This window comes from Alosa sapidissima, chromosome 10, assembly GCF_018492685.1.
Source record: "Alosa sapidissima isolate fAloSap1 chromosome 10, fAloSap1.pri, whole genome shotgun sequence".
Lineage (NCBI taxonomy): Eukaryota > Metazoa > Chordata > Actinopteri > Clupeiformes > Clupeidae > Alosa > Alosa sapidissima.
In genome coordinates, this window is record NC_055966.1 from 13,857,237 (window position 1) to 13,882,236 (window position 25,000).

Below are 25,000 nucleotides of genomic sequence, written 5' to 3' on the forward strand. Positions count from 1 at the left end.
TCACATCAAACCCTGTCAGCTCCATCACTCCCCCCTGCACCTCCATCAGACTATTGGATCAGATCACAGAGTCAATCTGAGCTATTCCCCCCCCCCCCCCCTTAAACAGCTATTCCACCCACTTCCCCACCCACTAAAGTGTGTTTCTCCATGTGATCCGGCAATGCAAATGCCTGGGGCTGCACAGGCTCTCCCACGACAAACCACTCGGCTCATTTCTTCACAACTTATCAAACATGTGAGGATGTGAGAGAGAAAGTAGGGAGAGAGAGAGAGAGAGAGAGAGAGAGAGAGAGAGAGTGAGAGAGAGAGGTAGAGAGCAATGACAATGAGAACTAGAAGGGAAAAGCCTCCTGATCACAGATGCATGAATGCAGATTTTATTTTGAAGCGGTGTGTGTGGGAGGATTGGAGGGGTCTCTGCCATGTGAATGCTACTTCCAAACATGTGTTTTCCATGTTTGCTATGGTAATAAGTCTCCCCCATCTCGAGCATGATAAAGTGCCCTTGTGCTCTGTGACAGCTGCTCAAATAAAAGTTTAAAATGGCCGTACTGTACAGTCCACAAGGTGTGGAATACATTTAATTTACATGCATGAAATACTTAACAGTGTTCATACATTACTTATTCAAAAAGTGAGCTAGTTTAGAGAGTCTCAACTGGGGCCACTGCAGGCCAATTTAAGTGGTAAATAGTACAGAACCCCGCTCCCATAGCAACAAAGCAGAGTATAGCACTGGGGGGGGGGCAGATAGTGAGACAAAGAATGGATAGACAGAATTCAGGGAAAGGAGAGAGTGTGAAAGATACTGTAGATGAAGAGAGGGAAAAAAGGTGGATGGAAAGAAAAAAAAAAAAAACAATTAGCTCTCACCTCCCAAGGGACAGGATGCTACCCAGATCTTTGTAGAGGACGATTCCAGTCACAAATGATGATGTATCATCTTCATGGGTTCAACACATAGACACAAACACAACAACAAAAAGGATCATTCAACACACAAACACACACTTGTTAAAACATTGCATTGAAAAGATGGGGTAATCCTTGTTTTTGGCAGGGAACGTGCCGCACAATGTGTGAACAAGTGCGTGGTTTGTGCTAAAAGTGCTTGCTTTTATCCAGCCCCCCCTCCCACCATCCAGTGTTGGAATATGCTAATGACTTCACATGTGTGTGTATGTGGGTTTGGATTGTATGTGTGTTTATGTGTGTATCTGTGTGTGTGTATGTGTTTTTGTTTCTGTAAATATGTGTGTGTGTGTGTGTGTGTGTGTGTGGGTGTGTGTGTGTGTGTGTGTGTGTGTGTGTGTGTGTGTGTGTGTGTGTGTGTGTAGGGGTGTTGGTGTGTCTGTGTGGGTGTCCGAAGTTTGTGCCGCTTAAGGTGAGTAAGAAAATACAGGTCACCCTGTCTCCCTCCCCCACTGCCAGTGGCTCACAGCAGTGCTGGCCTACATACCCAACCATCTATAAACGCTAAACACACATGTACACACACTCACACATACACACACATGCAAAGCCACACACAGTGAATACAAAGAAACCTGCAGCCACACACACACTCACTCACACACACACACGCACGCACGCACGCACGCACGCACGCACGCACGCACGCGCACACACACACACACACACACACACACACACACACACACACACACACACACACAAGTAGCAGACAAATGGTAGCACAATCATCTGTTTCCATAGCAGCCTGAATTTGCTCAAGGGCCAGGAAGAAATATGCATCGAGCTCAAAAAGATTAACACAGCTAACTCCAGGAGCCATCAAAAATTTAAACTGCAGGACTGTCAAAGGAAGACAAGGCTCAGGGCCTCAGGCAAAACAAAAATGACACAGGAAACACACACACACACACACACACACACACACACACACACACACACACACATACACACACAAACACACACACACACACAAACACACACACACACACACACACACTTGCATGCATGCATATACACATTGTCCCATCTGCTTTCCCATCAACATATACATACTCTCGCTCATAGACACACAAACACACACACACACACACACACACACACTCAAACTGTCTGGCTTACGCTCTGTGATTGCTGGGGAGATTGCCAAGCTGTGTAGGCAGCGGCTGACGCTCTGGGCTTTCAGCTGCGCTCCCATGGGCACTGGGGGGAACGGCGTGTGTGAGTGTGTATTTGTGTGTGTGCACGTAAGCGTCTGGGCTGCTCACGGGGGCTGGCTATGCCTCCGCTCTGCCATGCTTTCTGGCCTATCTGTCGATACAAACGGTCAGACTCACTGGAATGGAAAAGGACAGAGGCTTCAGGCGATGTCATTTAAAAGGGAACACACAACACCGGTGTGCTTGTGTGTGTGTGTGTGTGTGTTTGTGTTTGTGTGTGTGAGAGAGTGAGAGAGAGAGAGAGAGAGAGAGAGAGAGAGAGAGAGAGAGAGAGAGAGAGAGAGAGAGAGAGAGAGAGAGACAAAGGGAGAGAAACAGGGATCACACTAATCACCCACTCTCAATGTCCATTATCATTCATCTCTTTCAGTGGTCTTTGCATGCCAAAGAAGTAAGCATGGAGAGGCAGGTAGCCAGTGTTATTTTAGTATGGACTTGCTGCCCATGTCTATTAAAAGGGTCTCCTTACAGTCAGGACAGAGGAGATGTCCAGCAGAGAGGAAGAGATGGGTCAAGAGAGGTAGGAAGACTCTGTGGGCGACCGCAACAGGAAGTCCTGTTATGGTTGCTGTGAGGGGAAGCTCTGTGATTGGATGGAGCGGCCTCACCTGACTTGTCGGTGGCCAGGACGTCTTTGGATACGGTGACGCGGTCCTCAGAGCTGCGTGCCCACTCCACCATACCCCTCCAGCCCTTCATGGGGAAGCTGATATCAGCAGTCCCCGACACCGGCCGCTTGTGGATGCTCAACACTGAAGAGGAGGAGGAAGAGGAGGAAGAGGGAGAGGAAGAGAAGGAGGAAAAGGAGGAGGAGGAGAGGAAGAGGAGGAAGAAGGAGGAAGAGTAGGAGAAATAAGAACAGAGGGAAGGAGAAGAAAAATGAGGCAGAAGAGGAGAAGGAGGAGAGGAAGAGAAGGAAGAGAATGAAGAGTAGGAAGAGGAGGGAGAGAGGAGGAGGAAGATGAGAAGGAAGAGGAGGGGGAAGATGAGGAGGAAGATGAGGAAGAAGAGGAGGGGGAAGATGAGAAGGAAGAGGATGGGGGAGAGGAGGGGGAAGATGAGAAGGAAGAGGAGGGGAAGAGGAGGAGGAAGATGAGGAAGAAGAGGAGGGGAAGAGGAGGAGGAAGAGGAGGGGGAAGAGGATGGGGAAGAGGAGGGGGGAGGGAACGGAGCTGAGATGTTAGCAGAGATAGAGAGATGGGACAACTGTTTTTATTGCTCTGAAGACAGCAGACGGAAACTCTTGTGCCATACATGACAAAGACCCATCTGAGAATTCACAGTTACTGTGGGCTGCAAGACTGCACATTTGAGATTATGGCTGAGAATTCTGAAGAATACCATGGTAACCACAAGTGAGTGTGTTATCAAGCCCTGAGTGCAGTGGGCAGTTCTCAGTGAGACCTATTTTAGGGCTGATATCACTTTATCTAATTCATCACAGATAGCAGCCTTCCTTCAAAGCCTCCTTTGAGACTGTTCGATCTTATCGGCTAGAAATCCTCTGTCAGTGCCTTTACAGTCCACCCAATCATTCTCACTGAATCACTCTTCATCTTTTTTTCCATCTCCCTCTACTCCTTGTGCTGTGTGTGTGTGTGTGTGTGTGTGTGTGTGTGTGTGTGTGTGTGTGTGTATGTGTGTGTGTCTGTGGCTTTGTGAAGCAGATAGTAGCCAACACATCCTGACACAATATTTCTTCTGATTCCCCCCTCCTTGTAATACTACATTCTTATGATGCCTTTGCCATGTGTCTGTTTGTGATGGACAGCGATGGGAACAAAACTGTGTGTTTGTGTATGCAGGTTTGTGTGTGTGTGTGTGTGTGTGTGTGTGTGTATGAGCATGTTATTTGTGGGCATGCGCGTGTAAGTGTCTATCTTCTACGGTGGCTGGCAAGCGTGGTGTAGGAGGATGAGAGAGGGAGAAAGCAAGAGAGAATAAAAGAGTATTCAAGAGTTCAATCAGGTTGTGTGGGTGTCTTTGAGCATGTGCTCCCCAGTCCCCCCTTTCAGTCAGACCTAGACACCCTGAAAGTACCTGGGCACATTCACAGGACTTCAAACAGCACCTCACTGACATCACTAAAAGCTTCTTGGCACTGTGATCACAGGCGGACAGAGACACAGAGAGAGAGAGAGAGAGAGAGAGAGAGAGAGAGAGAGAGAGAGAGAGAGAGAGAGAGATGAGAGAGAGGAGAGAGAGAGAGAGAGATAGAGAGATAGAGAGAGAGAGAGACAGACAGGAAGAGTCAGAAGTCGTTCAGAATAGCCTAAGAAGTCTCTCGTTTAGTTACTCCTACAGATGGAAGGCTTTTAGGGAACTGTTCTGGATTTCAGCCTGGTTTTGAGCCGATATATCACCCTGCTGTGACCAGCACTTTGGTAACCTGTTAATTCACTGGAGCCAGAGATCAGGGTGAAAAAAGCGTGTGGAAAGAGGAAATAATGAAGTGATACACTGACACTAAGTACTGTGGTCATACTGAGGAGAACAGATCATGCAGACCTATACTTTCATATTTTTTTTAGAAAAGTAACATTTCTCCTGGGGATGGGAGTCGTTAAATACTGCTTCACCCTGTGACTGCTGAAGGAGAGAGAGGACGTGGACAGGAGCACTGGGATGTACCTAGGTTGTCTGTGACCTCGTAGGTGTCCTGGAAGTCCTTCATTCTGAAGCTGATGACATCCACAAAGTCGTCCACTAGACGGAAAAGCTCCTTGATATTTGGCCCAAGCTATGTGAGTGAGAGAGAAAGAAAGAAGATATCAGTGGTAGCGTGGCCAAATTATAAGTGTATGAGAGAAAGAGAGAAAGAGGAGGGAGAGAGAGAGAGAGATCACTCACCAACTCTGCTTCTTCCCATTTGTCTCTGTTCTCCTCCATTAGCAGGTTACTCACTGACTGGACAAAGTTCTGTCAGAGAGAGGCAGATTGAAATATGTATTGTGATAAAGAGAGAGACAAGAAATAAATAAAGAAAGAAATAAAGAAAGAAGGAAAGAAGGAAAGAAAGAAAGAAAGAAGGAAAGAAGGAAAGAAAGAAGGAAAAAAAGAAAGAAGGAAAGAAATAAATGGGAGTATTCATGGACCAATCTCCCAGGCTATCTAAAAGATTGTCGTGGGTGACTTAAAAGTGCTGCCAACCCTCATGTCCAGGCTGCTGGGACTGTACTGGACTCGTCTGAAGATCTCCGTCATGTTCTTCAGCACGTCCACAATGGCCAGCAGATCACCACTGTAGCTCGTCCCGTCGCTGGATGTCACCCTCAGCTTGGTCATGACCTCGGAGACGCCATCTCCCACAAGCCCCCGTTGTGCTTTGGACAAGTGTTCACGAGTCTGTGGAATCAAAAGTCACAAAGAAAGAGGACCTTTATAGATCCTTTATAAGATTTTAAACCACGTTTGCTGCGAAATCAGAGACTTACTGACCAGGACTTGGATTAAAGGCACCCTTAACAAGATTTGCTGTCAGGGTCCCCCTACAGTTGAGAAGCGCAATAATAAACTAACTAAATATGTGTCTTTTGCAACAAAGCATGAACATAACTCCAATATAATATAGAGGGAATGCACCGACAGCAGTCTGTAGAAAAATTCCTGTAGCATAGGATTTTTCTGTTACAATTCCGGAGGGGGGATGGGGGGAGGGGGGTTTCTACCTGAAACTAGAGAGTTACTAGGTCAGTAATCGCCTACAAAGAGCCACTCAGACAAAGTCAGAAGTGCCGTTTGTCATGTTATGTGGTTATGTGCCAGCACTGACAAGCATTCAATAATCAGTGGATTTTCTTGAGCGGTGCAAACAAAAATAGAACTGAAGCACAATCAACACTGTGGTGATGAAAGAGTTTGGTGCCGGTGTGCGGCGCTAGTGTGAGGAGTTGTACTGAAAGCAACGGAAAAGCACTCACTATGAGTTGTTGGCCTCTTAAGACCTCATGGCTTTTATCTCTAAAGCATTTTTATTTCTACATTGGATGGATATTTTTTCATCACAGTGAAAAAGGAAAGGACTGTTTTTTTTTTTAAGGGATTCTAAATAGTTTACTTTATAAATTGTACGATTGGCCTTATCTCCTAGATTCAGTGTCTGCAAATATGATGTCATCACATAGGCACAATTTCCGTTGACAACATCTTTTACTGTCTATATCAGAACCATAGTCAAGCATGATGACTAATGTCATAGGTAAACTTTACTGGCATCTCCTGTGACATTAATAATATGCTACACAAGTGCCTCATGTTCTTCTATATAATTGATTTTCTTTGTTTGTTTTGGGGGGGGGGGCTTTGGAAGCGAATTGGAGAGAGAGCAAGGGTGGGATCCGGAAAGGACCACGGAGCGGGAATCAAACCCGGGTTGCCGGCGTACGGTGCAGGTGCCCCAGCCAGTTGCGCCACAGCTGGGGCCATAATTGATTTTCTTGTACAGTATATTTTGTTCCAGTACAGATTTAGTACATGTGGAGCCGCTTCACGGCTTGCTCTCTCTCTATATCTATCTATCTCATTTTCTCAGCAAAATGTGTACTCAGGGACCTTGGCTTTGTGTTGCTACTTGCTGAGGCTCTCTCTCTCTGTGTGTGTGTGTGTGTGTGTGTGTGTGTGTGTGTGTGTGTGTGTGTGTGTGTGTGTGTGTGTGTGTGTGTGGGCAGACTGGATGCGGAGGGCTCACCAGCGACTGGATGCTGCGGTAGTCGTTGGAGACGCACTTCATGTAGGTGGGATTTTCCCAGAAGGCGTTGCCCAGGTCATTTAGCGAGCAGCGTCGGAGGATCAGCCCTGGAACAACACACACACACACACACACACACACACACACACACACACACACACACACACACACACACACGCAGTAACACACACAGTAACACACACACACACACACACACACGCAGTAACACACACACACACACACACACACACACACACACACACACACACACACACACACACACACACACAGTAACACAGTAACACACACACACACACACACACACACACACACACAGAGAAAGACACCTAGGTTGAGCTGCCACAGCAAGAGTGAGCTTTCCCTCACCGTGTGAATCTCTCACACAGTCCCAGCAGGCACCACAAACTGGGCTCTGTGCAATTTCAACCAAATCGCTTTTGTTCACCAAAATCACTAAATAAAAATGAGTTTTTATGCAGGTCATAGGCACCACTAATGAATAAAGATATCTGCATCACTATTTAAGGGCAATCATAATTTATTTGACAGATCAGTGTCAAGTTTGGAAAACCAGTTGCACTGATGTATGTATGTATTAAGTATATTTGTGTGTATGTGTGTGTGTGTGTGTGTGTGTGTGTGTGTGTGTGTGTGTGTGTGTGTGTTTACATGTGTGTGTATTGCTTGACTTGGGAGAGTTACCGTGAGCGTTGGGGGGACAGCGCACTGCTGCTGTGTCTCCTGCCACTGTACTCTTCCACACCACATTGGAGAAATTCTCCTCGTCGCAAATTTCATTGGGCTCTGCTTGCGGCCATGGGAGAGAGGGGGGAAGAGAGTCATCACAAACGCAGCCAGTCCACACCAAAAACACATGATCCCATGCACACACACACACACACACACACACACACACACACACACACACACACACACACACACACACACTGACACACAGAAACGCACAATCGCCTTGGTAGGCTAAAAAAGCCAACCAAGCAGACAATGTGCCGACGACACACTAATGGAGAATTATGGGACACACAGCTGAGTTGTATTGTTTTTTCTCTTCAAAATTAATTTGCATCTGTTAGCAAATCCAATATTGCCCCAGACTAAGAAAGATACATTTTTTCATGCATTATTTCCAACTGTGAATAGTGTAGTTACAGACCATTAATGTTACAGTAGTGTGAACAGATGTGTTTATAGTGTGCAGAAAACACTAAATTCATGACAGATCCTCTGAATAATCAAGAACTATTCAGTCATTTTGTCATCTAATCCGTCTGTCATAATTCAAATGTTTGTACACTGTACAAGTGGGTTGAGTTGATGGATGGATGGATGGATGGATGGATGAGTGAATTGCTGGAAGGATGAATGGAAGCTCACCTGGGCACCTCTTTTCATTACAGGACTGCACCTCCTCGCGGTCCCCCGGGCACAGCTTCCCCCCGAAGAAGGGCCCCTTGCAGACGCGCTGCCTCTTCTGGCTGCCGCCGCCGCACGTCCTGGTGCACGGGTCCCAGGAGCTCCAGAGCTGCCACACGCCGTCCACCGGGCACTCGCCCAGGTTGCACTCCCGGCTCTCCAGCCACTCGCCCCGGCACTCTGAGCCTCCGTACGAGGGCCCGCTGCACTCGCGGATCCGCTGCTTGGTGCCGTTGGAGCAGGTCACTGAGCACGAGCTCCAGCTGGACCACTCGTTCCACACCCCGTCCACTGGGGGGGGGGGGGGGGGGGGCAAAGAGGAGCAGAGGGGCAAAAAAACATCAGGATGGGATAAAACTGAACTGTCCCTTCTTAAAAACCCAGTGCTTGGTGAATTCTGAATCACAAAATCAAAGCTGTGTTTTAAATGTTCACTTGCCCACTATGTAGGACACTATATACAGCAGTAAATCGGCCATTTTGTAGTGCTGTTCGAAATTCCAACTGATTATTTAATTCACGAGGAGAGAGAGTGTGTATGAAAGAGAAAATACTGCAGACGGACAAAGACACACAAAGATGTCTTTTCAGTCTGGTGCAGAGCGCCTGTAGGGGATCTTTCCTGCTACAGCTACCCATTTCCATCTACTGAGGGAAATTGCAGGCTTTTAGGTGAAATTAGCAGACTGGCAAGAAGGCTCCCAAAAATCCATAATGTCAAAAATCTGCCTTCTTGCATTTAACAAATAGGGCTGCTGAGCTATGGCTTTTAGCTGTGTGTGGACACCTAGACATTCATTTCTATAAACAAAGTGGTCTTGTGCTTCAGTTGTGAAAGGGTGAAAACATTTAGAATTGTTACAAAAGACACTCCCGAATTACCGGTACCCATTCATTTTGCTGACACTCAGGTCAAATCCTTTTCCAGGTTGCTCTGTTGGAGAACAGAATATGTGTCTGAAGTGATTTTCTAGCAAGTTCATCCAGCATGTCTTTCCCTTTTTTGGCCAGTGGAGTGATTGCCTTGCCAAAAAAATCAAATCTTATCTTAATCACATCTCAGTGTCCCCCTGGGGTCAGTCTATTTTCAGGTGTATGCGGGAGGACAAAAGCTGGTCATTTTAATTCCTGGAATATTCACTGTCAACAAGCTGGAGATGTTGATTAATTATCTCGCTGCCATTTCTAGTTTAGCTGCTTTTCTGAGGCAAAAAGGTTCATGTCATCACAAGACCCAATCTTAGTGTCTGCAGTTTCCTTCAAATATTAATTTAAAGCAGGATAAAGGCTATCAAATGTAGAGAACCAAAACACTAATAAGAAATATATACAGAAAATAAAGACGATGCATGTGTTCAGCAGGACTGAACTGCACACTGAAAAGTCAATTTCAAATCTCCTTTGTGCCTCAAGACACCACTGTGATTGGCCAAACACCTGCTTTGATAGTGAATGACACAGATCGTCCGTTGCTTTACAGCACACATGAGTACACACGGTGGGATTTGTGCTGAGAGCATACATCCATCATGTCGCCAGCACACTGATTTTCCACGCTGTCAAGTTGGCACAGATGACCGCCTCTTAGCCAGAAGAAAACATCAGTGACTGACAGAGACCGAGAAAGAAAGAAAAAAATACTTGAAGACGATTGAAATACTGAAGACGATTTAGAAGATTTATATTGTCAACATTTCAACAATCTCTTTATTTCTGTTTTCAACAATGAGAAACTCCAACTGTCAACACAGACAGTCTGTCTGAAATAAGGTATAGAGGCATGTTCTAATCAAATACTGAATTTGTCTTTCTAAGACACCATCTTTTTTGAAGGCAGCATAGATGTATCCATTATGCTGCCTTCAATGTCCAATTTTCTTTGTCCAATATTCTATCAAGTTAAGTCGGCTGCAACGGTGTCCCAACAATAAATACTGTATATGGAAGACAGCACTTGCTAGGCTGTCCGAAACTAAGTTCATAGTTGGTACCTTGATCCTTGCTTTGGAAAAGTGACTCATTAGACAATTGAAGGCAGCAAGGCAGCTGGCAGCTGCTTCCCCATTTTCGGTCAGATGCAGCATCATCAATTCACACAGAGTCTTTAAGAGCTTTTGAAGAGCTACAGGGGCTCTGGTGAAGCATCTGTTCTGAGTGTAGCTGTTGTGGTGATGTGTGGGCGGCTACCTGGGCAGACAGCGATGTTGCAGTACTTCATCTGCTTCTCAGGCCCCGTGCACGGCTCCCCACCGAACTGCGGCGGCTTGCAGGTCCTCGTGCGCTCCCGCTCACCCCGACCACACGTGGACGAGCACAGGCTCCACGGTGACCACTCCTCCCACACGCCGTTCACTGCAATCAGAGCAGCTAGGATATGATTTATAGAGAGAAAGGGACAGGCCACCCACAGGACACACAAACAACACAAACACACACGTGAGTGCACACACACACACACACACATACACACACACACACACACACACACACAAAACAGATACATATAAAATGCATAGTTGCATATTTCCCATTTATACTCTCTTGGACAAAGCACAACACCCACATCTACACATCTAGACAGACACTTCTACACACACTGACAATATCGGCACGCAAATACCTACATGCAGATTACATCCTATGATATGAGTTTTTACACAGAGAAGTGTGCAGTAAAACATCTGTGTGAGTGTTTATGTGATGGAGATGCTGAGCCTCGATCTGCTGATCCAGGCGTTGGGACCCCCCATCTCTAAGTGCCGGGGAAAACAGCCCCTTCATGGTTCCCTGGAGAGAATGAGTCTGTGCTGCAAAGTTTGGGTGTGCACGCTCTGAGCATGCTCAAAAGGCCACTCTGGGCGCCTTCCCAGCATGCATTGGAAGTGCTCGTTTTCCAGTGTGTGATGGTGGCACTGCTGCTCGTTTTCCACCCTGTGATGGTGACACTGCTGCTACTGCTAAGCTGGCTCTAACTGCTGGTCCTCCACTGATCCCTTCGGAAGAAACTCCTCTTCCCTGAGTTTCCACTGAGTTTCCCACAGGGACTAGGGTCCGACACCTTCTGGGCTAACCCAGGGGTGGAGCCTTGCGAGTGGGGCGTTGTGTGGGTGAGGGTAAGAGTTAGGGAGAGTGGAAGTTGGTGGGCAAGATATAGGGCTTTTACAGGCATTTGAGGTCTGGCGTCTGGTTTTTGGTGGGTGGTGGTGGTGGTGGTGGGGGAGGGGGTGGGGGGTGAAAGGTGGCGTGGCAGGGAAGGAGGGTTTTTCAGCAGTGGGGTCTGGCGGTGAGCTGGGCTTACCTGGACACACGGCGGAGTTGTTGCAGGGCCTCTGTTCACGCAGCGGGCCGCTGCACTGCGTGCTGTAGGAGGACGAGACGCAGAAGCGCGTGCGGCTCTGCCAGCCCTCGCCGCACGTGGCCGAGCACACGCTCCACGCCGACCACTCCTCGCCCGACACCGAGTCCGCTGACGCGACGGCAGACGGCAGCACGGGAGCGACGGAGTAGCAGAGCGGGGCAGGGAGAAGGACGAGGAGGAAGAGGAGGAAGAGGAGAGGAGGAGAGGAGAGTAGGGAAAAGGGCCCAGACTAATTAGCATGCAGGAACAGCTGTCTACGCTAAAAAGAGGGGAGAGAAAGAGAGGGGGAGAGGTAGAGGGGTGCTCTGCTCTGCTCTGCTGGGGCGCTTTGGGACGTTCGAGGGACTGATGCCATATCTGGAGCATTGACTTCCCAACTGAAGTGAATGCATTGGATCTTAGATATGTCAGTCAGCATATTTTGGCTCATCTGTCTGATTAGACCGTAGCTAGAAGAAAATTGTTGTTGACTTAGGTCGGCCAGATTCAAACAGGATCGGGCAGTCATAACTGTCCAGTTGAAAAAGAACTAGACAATCAGGACTTTGGGGCTTGTCTGTTCACATATGACCTGGCTGTGTGTTTTGAGATTGGCAGTGTTGGGAATTAACCCCAGGAAAAAAAGAAAAACATTCCTCACTCTTCAGGAAAATAACCGATAAGGTGATCACTGTGTGTATTTGATTTTGCTGGGAAAACAATTTTCAGCAGCTAAACAGATCAGTCTTTTTTTGTTTTTTTGTTAAAGGAACCATGATGGCTATGATCAATGGAAACAAAAGTTCACTTTAAAAGCATCCAACACGGCAACTCATACAGTCACACTCACATCATCCACACTCACGTGACTACAGCAAACCACTAGTCTACTGCTACACAAAGTCACTCCAGTCTCCATCAAGCTCATTTTCAACCTGTGTACCGAACTACAGTCTTTGTCAGTCATGATTTATATATTTATGGTATTATATGTCTTGGTTATTTAGACATGGATTCTGGTCTGTTGAAAGCTGTAGTCTAATGCATATCTTTTTTTTCTGATAGATTTAAATAATGGCTTCCCTTAAGTTTGGGCTGCTGTTGGTTAGTTTAGGTGTGGTCAGTGTGTGTTTAATACGTTGTGTCTTGGTTTAGTGCATGTTAGGAGCCCAAGCGGACAGAATGACCTGATGTGGCTCATTGCCTTACCTGTCTGGGGGGACTGTCCAGCGCGTGTCTTGTCTGACTCGTCACGCTTGCGGCTGTCCATGGAGCGCAGCGACTGGCTGCGAGAGCTGGCACGCCCTTTGCCTGCGGGGTGCGGCAAGGCCAGAGACATTAGCGGACGTTAGCGGACGTTCCAGGAGAGGCTGTGGGCCACATGCCAGGAGGAGGGCTAGTCCGGACTGGACAGCGCCTCTCTCATTTCTACGCTTCATGCCCAACCATGCTCGAGTGGGAGGGTGCTGGAAGTGGGGGAAGTGGGGGGAGCTATTTGGGGGGAAATTGAATCTCGCCATAGCAACGCTAAATGTCCCCGGGGCGGCATTAAGCGCATAATGGCTCTGATTAAATTTCCCCTGTTATTGGTGCAGGTAAGGGCAGGCCGACTGCGCCGTTTCTTGTCAGTGTGTAACTTTCAGGGTTCTTTACACCAGTGGCCAATTGACTACACAGACACAAGGTGTGTCTCGCAAGTGTGTGGCCCGTACCATGGGGCCAGGAGGATGAGGAGGGACAGTAACCTGGAGCCTGGCTGAGATGTATGACAGCGTTTAGTGTGTGTGGAACATGATCACTATCGCACTGGAGCTGTGCGTTGTTTTGTTTTGTTCTGTTATGTTGAGATGCTACTTGAGGTAGTAAGTTGTCATGTTGTCAAGCACAAGCAATGAACATGCATGTGTGTGTGTGTGTGTGTGTGTGTGTGTGTACTGTATTTCTTTTATGGCATTGTGCAATATGCATATGTGCAAGACTGACTTTATTTTACATGTTTTTTATTTACACTCTTCCTTATTTTCCATGAGTTTGTCTGAGTGTATGTGCGTGTGTGTGTGTGTGTGTGTGTGTGTGTGTGTGTGTATATGTGTGCTAAAATATGAGACCCTGATGCAAACTGGAGGTATCAGATGACGAGGACAGAGATGACGCAGACATTTCAAGAGTCCACATGCACATACATACATACAGACATACATACATAGAAACATGGGGAAAGCAAAGACATCTGAGATGTGAATGACTGCACTGTGTGAGACCCATGAAATCATTCCACAGCATGAACCCACTGCATTCATAATGAACCGCACGTCTGAACGGCCACTGCGAGTGAGCACCAGACACCAAGGTTATGCAGTGGTGGATGAGCTAATCTCCATAAGACCCACACACAGGTGTGTGTGTGTGTGTGTGTGTGTGTGTGTGTGTGGTTGTGTGTGTGTGTGTGCGTGTTGTTCCAGGGCTGATCCTCCGACGCTGCTCGCTAAATGACCTGGGCAACGCCTTCTGGGAAAATCCCAGTGTGATTGTGAGTGTGAATGTATATGAATGTAATGTGTGCATGCATGACTGAATGCCTGTGTGTTTGCATGTGTATGTATATGTATATGTATGTTTTTGTGTGAGTAAGCATGCATGAGGTTGTGTGTATGTGTGTTTGTGTTTGTGTTTGTACATGCATACACTCATGCATACAGTGAGTGAACATACTGCATGTTGCATGTGAGTGTGTGTGTGTGTGTGTGTGTGTGTGTGTGTGTGTGTCTGTGTGCATGTGTGTGTTAGAGAGATATCCTGTAAGAGAGGTCTCACCTATACAGGCCTGAGCATTGCAAGGCCGTCCTTCCTCCAGAGCACCATCACAGAAGTTGGCCTCCCCGGCAGGTGATTGACAGGTGCGTGTCCGAGTCTGGACTCCACCTCCGCACTCACTGCTGCACTCTCCCCACTGGCCCCAGCCACTCCAGCCTCCAACTACAACACACACACATACACACACACACACAGACAGAAACTCAGCTATAAGACCTTACAAACAAAACGTATAGGCAGCGAGCAGTGACTGGCTGTCTAGATTTTGGGCACATACCAGAAGGGTCGCCCAAAAAGGTTGCTCAAAACGCTGGTGGCGCAGAATCATATAACATCAGTTGTAGGCAGGAACTCTTTATTAACGCACAGGCACAATAGCCTACTTATTCAACTCCCAAAGTTATCCATGCAGAGTTTTAGCTGGATTTGGTAGCCCAATATAAATATTTGTTCTTTTTTTACTACTTGATTTGGCTGACTGCTACAATACCATTTGCCTATCCTCATGGTGTATCCTACCCTTCTCATGGTGTGTCCTACCCTTCTCAGCTATGTAAGCTAAATCATTTTTCATTGGGTTTTCTTATTGAGATGTTCCAAAAATGAATGTTTACCAGTAGTTAGACATAAAACATTCTACCTAAAAGTTGTTTGATTTTGTTAGTTTGTTCTAAAAAGTTACAGTTAGGGCGACCAGATGAGATTGGCTGAAATTCGGGACGCTTTTTTTTCTCGGAGGGGAGGGGGGGTAAGCCTACAGCTAATTTTCAAACCTGTACCAAAACACATTTTATTCAAACATCAAGTCTGCCTCAAAATACAACAGAGAAATCATGAACTCAAAATGTCATTGTTGGAAAAAAACAAAAAAAAGCAATGACTGCGTAACAGTGCAAATCAGACCTTTCAGAATAAGGATAATAGCCTAACGCTAATAACAAGCCTTGCCAAAATTATGGGTCATTAAGTAAGAATACAAAATAATTGTTAGATTAAGTAGATTATGTTAAAACGACATGGACATTAGGCCGAACTTCCGACATATTTTTTTTGGCACACACGCTGGCTCTGCCTGCTGCGCTGCCTGCACATTCAATGTCCTCGGCTTCGCGAAATCAGTGCATATTCGCGCCTAATTATAGAACGTCAAAAAGAAACAAAGTAGCCGGGCTGCATCCAGACACTTAGCTGCCGTAGGGGGCTGCATGCAGTCGACTCAACCTCTCTACGGACAGTTTTTAATGTTTATCAGAAAATAACGACTCAGTATTCTGATTGAGTATAATTTTCGGGATTCGGGACAACTGCTTGGATATCGGGACTGTCCCGAATTTTTCGGGACGTCTGGTCACCCTAGTTACAGTGGAACACAGCCTGCTGGGAATTGCTAAATGATCTTACCAGAGACTTTGTAATGAGGGGACACAGCCAAAGTCCTTTTAGGCAAGTCCTTTCACTCAGTGGCCATATTGTAACGCTTTTTGGACACTTATCGGGCATCTATTTCGGGCAGAATTGTGTGTGCGCAAGGCTTCACAAATCACGACACTTGCTCCAGCTGCGAGATCACATAATTGGCACGATGTATTCACAACATACCAAATCATTGGCACGATGTATTTACAACATACCAAATAATTGGCACGATGTATTCACAACATACCACATGATTGGCACGATGTATTCACAACATACCACATGATTGGCACGATGTATTCACAACATCCCACATGATTGGCACGATGTATTCACAACACACCACATGATTGGCACGATGTATTCACAACATACCACATGATTGGCACGATGTATTCACATGTCAACATTTGGCGGCGGAAGGGGCGGGATATGTATAGACGACTGCTGCTGTGTTTGCGTTAAAAAATAACTCCATACATTTCTATGGGAGATTCTTTGAGTGCTGTGTCTCCTCATTAGAAAGTCTCTGACACAGCACTCAGAAAATCCTCCTGCATGGGGTAAGTTTGTAATGCCAATATGGCAGTTGTCTACACATATCCCGCCCCTTCCGCGGCAAAAGAGTCGACATGTGTATACATTGTGCCATTCATGTGGTGTGTTATGAATACATCGTGCCAGTCATGTGTTGTGATCTCGCCACTGGAGCAAGGTTGGTGTCTTTACACATGCGCATTTCTGCTCGAAATAGATGCCCGATAAGGGCCCAAAAAGTGTTACAATATGGCCGCCGAGTGGAGGGACTTGTCTAAAAGGACTTTGATCTTACTTTCTGTCACATGCTGGAATGTTATTACTTCGTCTGGCAGTTATGTGGTTTCTGGATTGTATTGGAATTAGATATTAGCAGCCCAAATGTTTAGCAAGTGTAAAAGTGACACATAGAAGTGGAAGGGAAACGAGAACTGAAGGACCCGAGAGTTTTCTTCAAAATGGAAGAATAGGCTACCTTTTTCACCCATCTTCAGACATTAATGTGACAGTCAATATAGTAGTGCAAAGTCAGGCCATTTATTGGCCTGACTTTGCACTACTATATTGACTGTCTATGCACAATTGCACAATTTCAACCCAATTTTGCTGCTCTTATTTATCCTTCTAATTTACTTTTTATTGTTTTCTTGAATGTTATGTTTGTCTGTGGACTTAATTGGTAAAATTATGTCTTGTCTCCACCGTGGGACAGTAAGAAACATAATTTCGATCTCTTTGTATGTTTTGGCATGTGAAGAAATTGACAATAAAGCAGACTTTGACTTTGATTAATGTAATGCGTTAGCAATGCCGACGTGTAGCCAGGAATTTGGATGTATGTGTCAATGACATGCTGAATGGATAAAGTCAACTTCTAATATCCCTTCTGTTGTGTTTTTTTATGTTTACTTGTTTTGTGTTCCTGGTCAAAAATGGCTGCTGCATTATAACTTGTTATAAATCTATAGTAACACACATATTATCATCAAATCTTGTAATAGACCTTTGTATCAACTTGTGTTCTATTGGATATAACCAGTTTTGAACTTCCATTTGCTAATTATGGCCTGCAGGCCTCATTGACCTGAGCTCATGCAAGTTATAAAAAGGGGAAGATTCTATTGGGGAAAGGTTCCAGTGGGGGCTGGCATAGAAGCAAAAAGGGGGAGTGAGGGTGTGTTTGTGTGTGTTTTTTATTGTACAGAAGCACATATACAGTCCATCTGATCAATAAGTATGTGCCTGGACTCAATTTTATACACTGACCATTTTCTCACCCATTCATTTCTAATGGCCGGTCATTTTTGACCGGAAATACACATGGGTGTTCTAAAGTTAAATAAAACACTCAAATTGTTATAAAAATGATCTGAAATGATAACCTGAAATGATATCCTGTGTCAACAAAGTCAAGGAGCCTCATGGTAGTCAGAATAAGTTAACAATATTTTTGAGAGAAAAGAATTGTCAATCGGTCACATTTGACCACGAACACAACAGGAGGGATATAAGGTTACAGGTTTCTTTTTGTTATAGAGTAGGATCAGGGATAGCAATTGTTACTTCTGTTCCCTGTTGGAAAATACACACTTGCAGCAGTCTGTCTGTGTTAACATCTGAGCACTGATGCTGTGGTTAATATAGTATATATTAGCAATTGTGTGGTGATACTGTATACTACATGCTACATTGTGTGTGCTGTTTAGGTTATCTATTTCTATTTGCTGGTGTCAAGTCAAGCTGGTAATTTCACTGTCAGGTATTTCTTTTGTGTAGCAGTAGTGATTAATTCGCAACCTCTGTCCATGGTTGTAATATAATGTTCTAATGGTGACCCTATCCTTGGAGATTGCGAGTGTGCGCGTGATGGTGGTAGTCGTTATCGTCTGTTCAACCAACCCATTCTTACCCATTTGCAGACCACTGACATATCATTGACATACTATGAACATTAAAACCTCCCTTAGTAGTGATAAAAATCCCCATTCGGTGGGCCATTGGCGTGGCGGAGGGATGTGGTCCCATAAACATGGCAGGCAGGCAGGCAGACAAGCCCCGGCCTCCTGCACTCTCATGAATGTTTAATGGAGAAGACTGTTGCCTGTCTACCCCCAGTGGCACAGACAAATATGTATTAATCTGCATGAATAGAACATGAAGCTGGCTGGGTTCCAGACAATGGAATTTTTAATTACTCCAAAATCAATTGCATGGGGGGAAGAGAGAGAGAGAGAGAGAGAGAGAGAGAGAGAGAGAGAGAGAGAGAGAGAGAGAGAGAGAGAGAGAGAGAGATAATGTGGAAAGAAAGAGAGCAGAGGACAGTGGGGGATAAAGAAGAGGGTAATACAATTTTACTGTGTGGCAACTGAGGTGGGCAAGTTCATGGGGACTGCAGGGGTGCACAGCAGAGAGAAAGAGCAGGGAGGACAAGTTTCATCTGGCTCTGGTGTAAATATGGACCTTATCTGGGCCAGGTCAATGCCAGACGTGAGCCATACCCAGACCAGCTCTGGCCCAGCCTCTGCAACTTGCTGAGCAGCGTACTCTATGCACCAAAGACAGGAAAGGACAGAGGAAGACAAAACATCCCGAATAACTGAATATATCACGGATGTAAGCAGGTAAATGCTACAAAGAGCATTATCTAAGGGGTATTATTTACAAAAAAAGTACATTAAGTCTGCGAAGATCAAGGGTTTCATCAGGCCAGCCACCCACCCACTGTGATCTACTGCGCGGCTGCAAGCGCCTCTCCTGCTATCAATTCATCCCTTCACATAAACCTAACCAGGCTTGTGTGTGGGCACACAAAACACTCAGCAAACTTCATTCCAGAGGGCAGATCCCCATCTCCCCCAAGAACACGCACTGACAAGCTCAATCAATATCTGCTTTTCTTCAGCGAGACTGACTGATGCAGGCCAGCTTGTTTACTGTTGTTGTGGGGCTGGGCTGATTGCTTCAGCTTTTGTCGAGGCAAATTTTACACCCAGGTCTCATTATGTGAACACAAGCTATCCACACATCGCCAGCATGCATTTGCACCAAAAGTTTGCTAAGAACTGAGAGAAAAAATTAATACAATTTAGCACGTTATTCCGTCATTCACAAACTCTACCACCCAAATCAGGATGTATGCAGTCTTTTGTCTGACAACCACACCCAACGCTGACATCCCCATTACCCAATCACGGCTCATTTCAACTGTCCCTCTGTCCAATGACATTTATGGATGCCTTTATGGACCCACCTTAAGTCTGCAACAGTCCCTTGGGGAGACATAAGTGAGCGAAAGTGCGGTGGAATAACCTTGAGCTCTTTGCCTGAATTATTTTCAGGCTTATTTAGAGCAAATGTGCTTCATGAATAGCAGAAGGACTGAGCGGATTGGGGAGGATGATAAAAAGAGTAGGGAGAGAGAGCTAGAGGGGGAGAGAGAGAGAGAGAGAGAGAGAGAAAGAGAGAGAGAGAGAGAGCGTTTATCAAAAGAATTCACACGGGGCGAAAGGAAGGCAGGGGAACTCCATTTGGCTGATAAGATTCTCTCTCCTGTGAAAAACGGCAAAGCAATATGAAAATTTCTCAGCTCATTTATGACAAGTGAAGTGACAAAAAGGGGGAGAATAATGTCGTGTTTTCTTTCTCTCCCACCAAGGACATTTCATTATGCTCTCAATAATTCCCCTGCTCCTTTTGTTAAGTGCTTGCACCTGGATATTCCAGCTGTCTCACCCAAGTTTGCCAGGAACCTTTATCAATCTTACAATCCTGCGCTTGTCTACCACCTCCAGTTCATTACCTCTCTCTCTACCCCCCCCAGCCCCCCCCCCTACCCCACCCCTCTCTCTCCCAATTAAATTAAATTCAAAAAGCTTTATTGGCATGACTGTACATAAAATATTGCCAAAGCATTAATACAATATAAGTAGTAGTAATAATAAGCATGAAACGTTATGCAGTTATGTATATGATCTTTCTTGCTCTCTTTTTCTCGGTATTGCTCTTTCCAACCCACAGATCCACTCTAAAGGCCATGTTCACTCTCACCCTAAGCCCAACAGCTCCACTTCCCTTTTGCTTCCAAACAGGGACCTGAGAAGTCTCTGTAACACTTCAGTTGAAGGCTACGTTCACAGGTACTTATTACACACTTATATTCACTGTGTAACATTCTGACACAGCTATATGTACTGTAAGTAAGTAAGTAAGTAAGTAAGTAAGAAAGTATCGTAACACCCCCAATTATCACCACTTTTGTTCAGAAATTCTAAAACAACGATGTTTTTTAACACTTCAAAATAACATTTACTAAATGAACCTTACATTTTTCAGTAGCCATAGTTGTGTAGATTTGAACAAAATCTGGTTTGGTTCTTAACGGGAGCATTTACTGCCTGAAATATCCGATTTTGTTTACCACGCTCGGAGTTATAGTGCTGGCCTGATGGGTCGCCTATTTACACCGTTTCAACGGCACATGGACGGTTAGACCGAGAATTCTCGTCGTGAAATTAAAATTCCACTGGAGCTCCAAGCGGTTGTGTACACGCAGCCTTACAACACTGTTTACAGCTCCTCGAGTCACGGTAAAATGTCATTTTTGGTACATAGCTAATTTAGATACACCTATGTGGTGCGTGGTTGCGTGGTTGCGTTTCTATAGGAGTCCGCTGTCTGAGTTGCTCCGGGGACAGTAGCCCCATTTACATTTAATTTGATTACAAACGGAGTAATGGCTCAATCGGAATAATATGCCTCATGTACATGTATACAACTCAACCAACTGGATTCAGCCCGATCCAACTAAGCTTCCAGTTGGATCAAAAGAGCTAGTGTGCTAATGTGCCGGTAAGTCACTTTGGAAAAACTGTCTACTGAATGAATAAATGTGTATGTAAATAAATCTGAATGTAAATGTATAGAGATGCTGTATATTTTAAACAAATAAAAGCACATATACACATACACATACACATCTACAGATTAACTAAGGAACAACAAGGGACAAATACAGAATTACAGACAGCAAGTTTGACATTAGAGGATACAGGTGTGTTCTGAGCCTAGATTTGAAAGCAGTGATAGAGGGGGCGTGTCTTATGTCAGATGACAGCTGATTCCACAAGCATGGAGCAGCGACTGCAAAGACTCTGTCACCTTTTTGTCTGACCCGAGAGCGAGGGATGTGAAGAAGACCTTGACTGCAAGATCTAAGAGACCTGGGGACTGAGTGGGAGTGTAAACGGTCAGAGATGTAGGTTGGGGCCAGACTGTTTAGAGCTTTAAAAACCATCAACAGTATCTTGAAATTAATCCTTAAATGGATCGGTAGCCAGTGAAGAGAGGAGTTAAGACAGGAGTAATATGCTCCCATTTTTTTGGTACCAGTCAGCAGTCTTGCTGCTGCATTCTGGACCATCTGAAGGCGTGATTGAGGGAGATTAGTTTAGCAATGATTCTGATAGAACCTATTTTTGACAACAAAAGACATTTCTTTGTCAAGGCCGAGTTCAGAATAGAATATAATACCCACTTTTTTTGTATGTCTTATGTCTTTGTGAAATGTATATCAATACTCCACAAATTACATCAGGTGGATACAATAGAATACAATACAATACATTATTACACTGCATTGGGGCTTACAATGTATTATAACCTCCTGATACAGGAGTGCTTCAGCTGAAGTGTAACCAAAGTTATAATGTGTATATGTGTTTGTATGCTGTGGGATTCACCTAAAGTGTGTAAGTGTGTATGGTGTGTGAGAGTGTGTAGATGTGTGGTTTATTGATGTTGTGGGCATTCTTGCTGAGGTGAGGAACTGTCTATGGTGTGTGTAAGATGTGCAGTGTGATAGAGGGTTTGTTTATGCTGTAGGCATTAGTGCAGCTTGAAGCCCTCCTCTTCCTTTGGAGAAAGAAACTTGTTGAAAGTCACCTATGTCCCTCTGTGTGTGTGTGTGTGTGTGTGTGTTTGGAGGGAGGGGGGTAGTGAGAGTGGCTCTCTGGTTACGGATTGTGTGTCCCAGTGCACTGCGGCCATCGATGAGCAGCCCATCAGTGTCCCAGACCAGACACACTACCCCGGGATCAGTTATATACACACACACACACACACACACACTACCTGAGAATCAGTTACACTCTTCACCCCAACTCTCCCTCCTGAGACGACCGGGTTTCTAAGCTTTTTCCTGTGTGTGTGTGTGTGTGTGTGTGTGTGTGTGTGTGTGCGTGCGTGCGTGCGTGCGTGCGTGCGTGCGTGCGTGCGTGCGTGCGTGCGTGCGCGCGCTTCGGACTTGAAACCGGAGGTTTGCTGGTTCGAACCCCGACCAGTAGGCACGGCTGAAGTGCCCTGTTGTTGCAGGCAGCTCACTGCGCCGGGATTAGTGTGTGCTTCACCTCACTGTGTGTTCACTGTGTGCTGAGTGTGTTCCACTAATTCATGGATTGAGATAAATGCAGAGACCAAATTTCCCGCACAGGATCAAAAGAGTATATATACTTATACTATATACTTACTTATACTATATATATATATATATATATATATATATATATATATATATATATATATATATATATACTAGATACTGTATGCTTTGGCAACACTTTCTTCACGAATTGCCATGCCAATAAAGCATTTTGAATTTGAATTTGAATTTGAGAGGGAGAGAGAGAGAGAGAGAGAGAGAGGGTAAAAGCCTGAGCATTTCCATACAGCCATGTAAGCCAGCATGCTGTGTCTGCAGGGCTCTTTCACATGGTTCATACTGACACCCAGAGGACAGAAGCAGCCAACTGCACGCCTACAGATAGTAGGAAATGAGAGGCACAGAGAGAGAGGGATGGCAGGAGAGAGATGGATGATGGGAGAGAGAGGGAGGAAGAGATAGAGAGAGAGAGAGTGGGGGGGGGGGCAGGAATGGACGTCTGTGAGGCAAGAATGAGAGATGATTAATGAAAAGGAGGAGGTATTTGGCTGAATGTCACCTTGGATCTCACCATTTCACAATGAATAAAATAGCACTCAATTCCAAGACAAGGCAAAGGCACTGTGGCAATCAAAAAGCAAACAATGCACCAAGAAGGAATCCTCTCTCGCTCTCGCTCTCTCTCTCACTCTCTCGCTCTCTCTTTCTCGCACTTTCCCTCCATCCTTCTGTGTCATGGCCCCATTGGCTATGGCTCAGGCTTAATCCACTGTTTCTTACTTGAGCGTGTGTGTTGATTTATGTTGTGTGTGCATGTGTGTGTGTGTGTGTGTGTGTGTGTGTGTGTGTGTGTGTGTGTGTATTGCTTGCCTGCAGTCAGTATCCTGCCCAAGATAAATATTTGAACAGCTGCACTCACACACATCACATCACATTGATTAATCTTGCTTGGGGGACAGGAAACAAAACTCCTGGACTCCCCCCCCCCACCCCACACACACACACAGAGACACACACACACACACACACACACACACACACACACACATACACACATACAGTACACATGACACACTCACCCTCACCCCATTAACCCCCCTGTACTGTCAGCATAAAGTGTTCCCTCCTCAGCCCATCACAGTCATTAGCCCTCTAACCTATAACAATATATTTACTCCACCAAACCCCCAGTAGGCTAAATAAGACCCCGTCGCCATTATCTCCCAGTGCAGAGAAGCTATGATTCAGCTCCTATTACATATCCATTAAAAATAACCGCAACACCTCCCCCAAGCTACCAGTAATGGGTCATTCGGTCACGCCAGCGATGCTTGACCGAGGATTGCTGGTAGATAACTGCTAACGCAACACACAACGCAGAAAGCACATGAGCTGCGTTGAGCTGGAGTCTGGAGAGGGGAGACCATGTTTTTTTTCCCCAGCTTTCCCCACCACACCTGATTCTATTAACACCTGCTTCCTCTGAGCCCAGGGAAGTCCCAGCCGAATCACTATTGTCCTCCAACAAATGTCTCTCCACCACCTGACTCCTCCCGATCCCACGCCAACTTTAAATGGAAGGTTCCTCGTTATAGACGTTCTATTCCACATCCACTTGAAATGAAAGATTCCTCACTATAGACGTCCTATCCCACACCCACTTTAAATGAAAGGCGCTCCGCATTATAGACGTGGCTTTGAGCTGGAGGTGTGAGAATGCCTAAAGAGAGTACTAGAAAAGTAGCTTGATTGTGGAACCAGTGGAGTAGCATTAGCACAGAGGTATGCCCTGGGCTGTGTGTGTGTGTGTGTGTGTGTTTGTGTTTGTGGGGGGTGGGGTGGGGGGCGGTGGACTCCAGCTGCCAGCAGGAGTCAGCCGATGCGACATTTCAATTCAGAAGATGGATGATGAAGAAAAGGGACGGATCAAAAAGGAGAATCAAAAGCACCTCCACTCCACTAAAAGGGTTCAGATGGGTCTTCCACTTTCCTTGGGTAGGCCACAAGAGAGGGAAAACAACCATGCTTTTCTCTCCCTCCTTCCCAAGTACATCCATCTTCTGCCTGGGAAGGGTTATTGATAAGAACACATGCACGCACACACGCACGCACACGCACACGCA

General features: G+C 45.7%; 1 protein-coding gene across 14 annotated transcripts in view; it reads right to left on the reverse strand.

Moving 5' to 3' along the window:
* adgrb1a (adhesion G protein-coupled receptor B1a) overlaps positions 1-25,000 on the reverse strand; it is a 92,033-nt gene that overhangs the window by 37,214 nt on the left and 29,819 nt on the right. For 7 of the 14 annotated variants that reach the window (XM_042107616.1, XM_042107613.1, XM_042107612.1 and 4 more), the window contains exons 3-14: positions 14,489-14,650; positions 12,884-12,985; positions 11,636-11,803; positions 10,525-10,704; positions 8,299-8,628; positions 7,606-7,707; positions 6,883-6,989; positions 5,346-5,540; positions 5,046-5,114; positions 4,827-4,935; positions 2,804-2,947; positions 877-946 (exon numbers count right to left, since the gene is read on the reverse strand). In XM_042107616.1, the coding sequence (XP_041963550.1) occupies positions 877-946; positions 2,804-2,947; positions 4,827-4,935; positions 5,046-5,114; positions 5,346-5,540; positions 6,883-6,989; positions 7,606-7,707; positions 8,299-8,628; positions 10,525-10,704; positions 11,636-11,803; positions 12,884-12,985; positions 14,489-14,650 (1,738 nt within the window). The remainder of the gene's footprint in view (positions 1-876; positions 947-2,803; positions 2,948-4,826; positions 4,936-5,045; positions 5,115-5,345; positions 5,541-6,882; positions 6,990-7,605; positions 7,708-8,298; positions 8,629-10,524; positions 10,705-11,635; positions 11,804-12,883; positions 12,986-14,488; positions 14,651-25,000) is intronic. The other 7 variants (XM_042107617.1, XM_042107615.1, XM_042107611.1 and 4 more) reach the window with 4 other exon arrangements.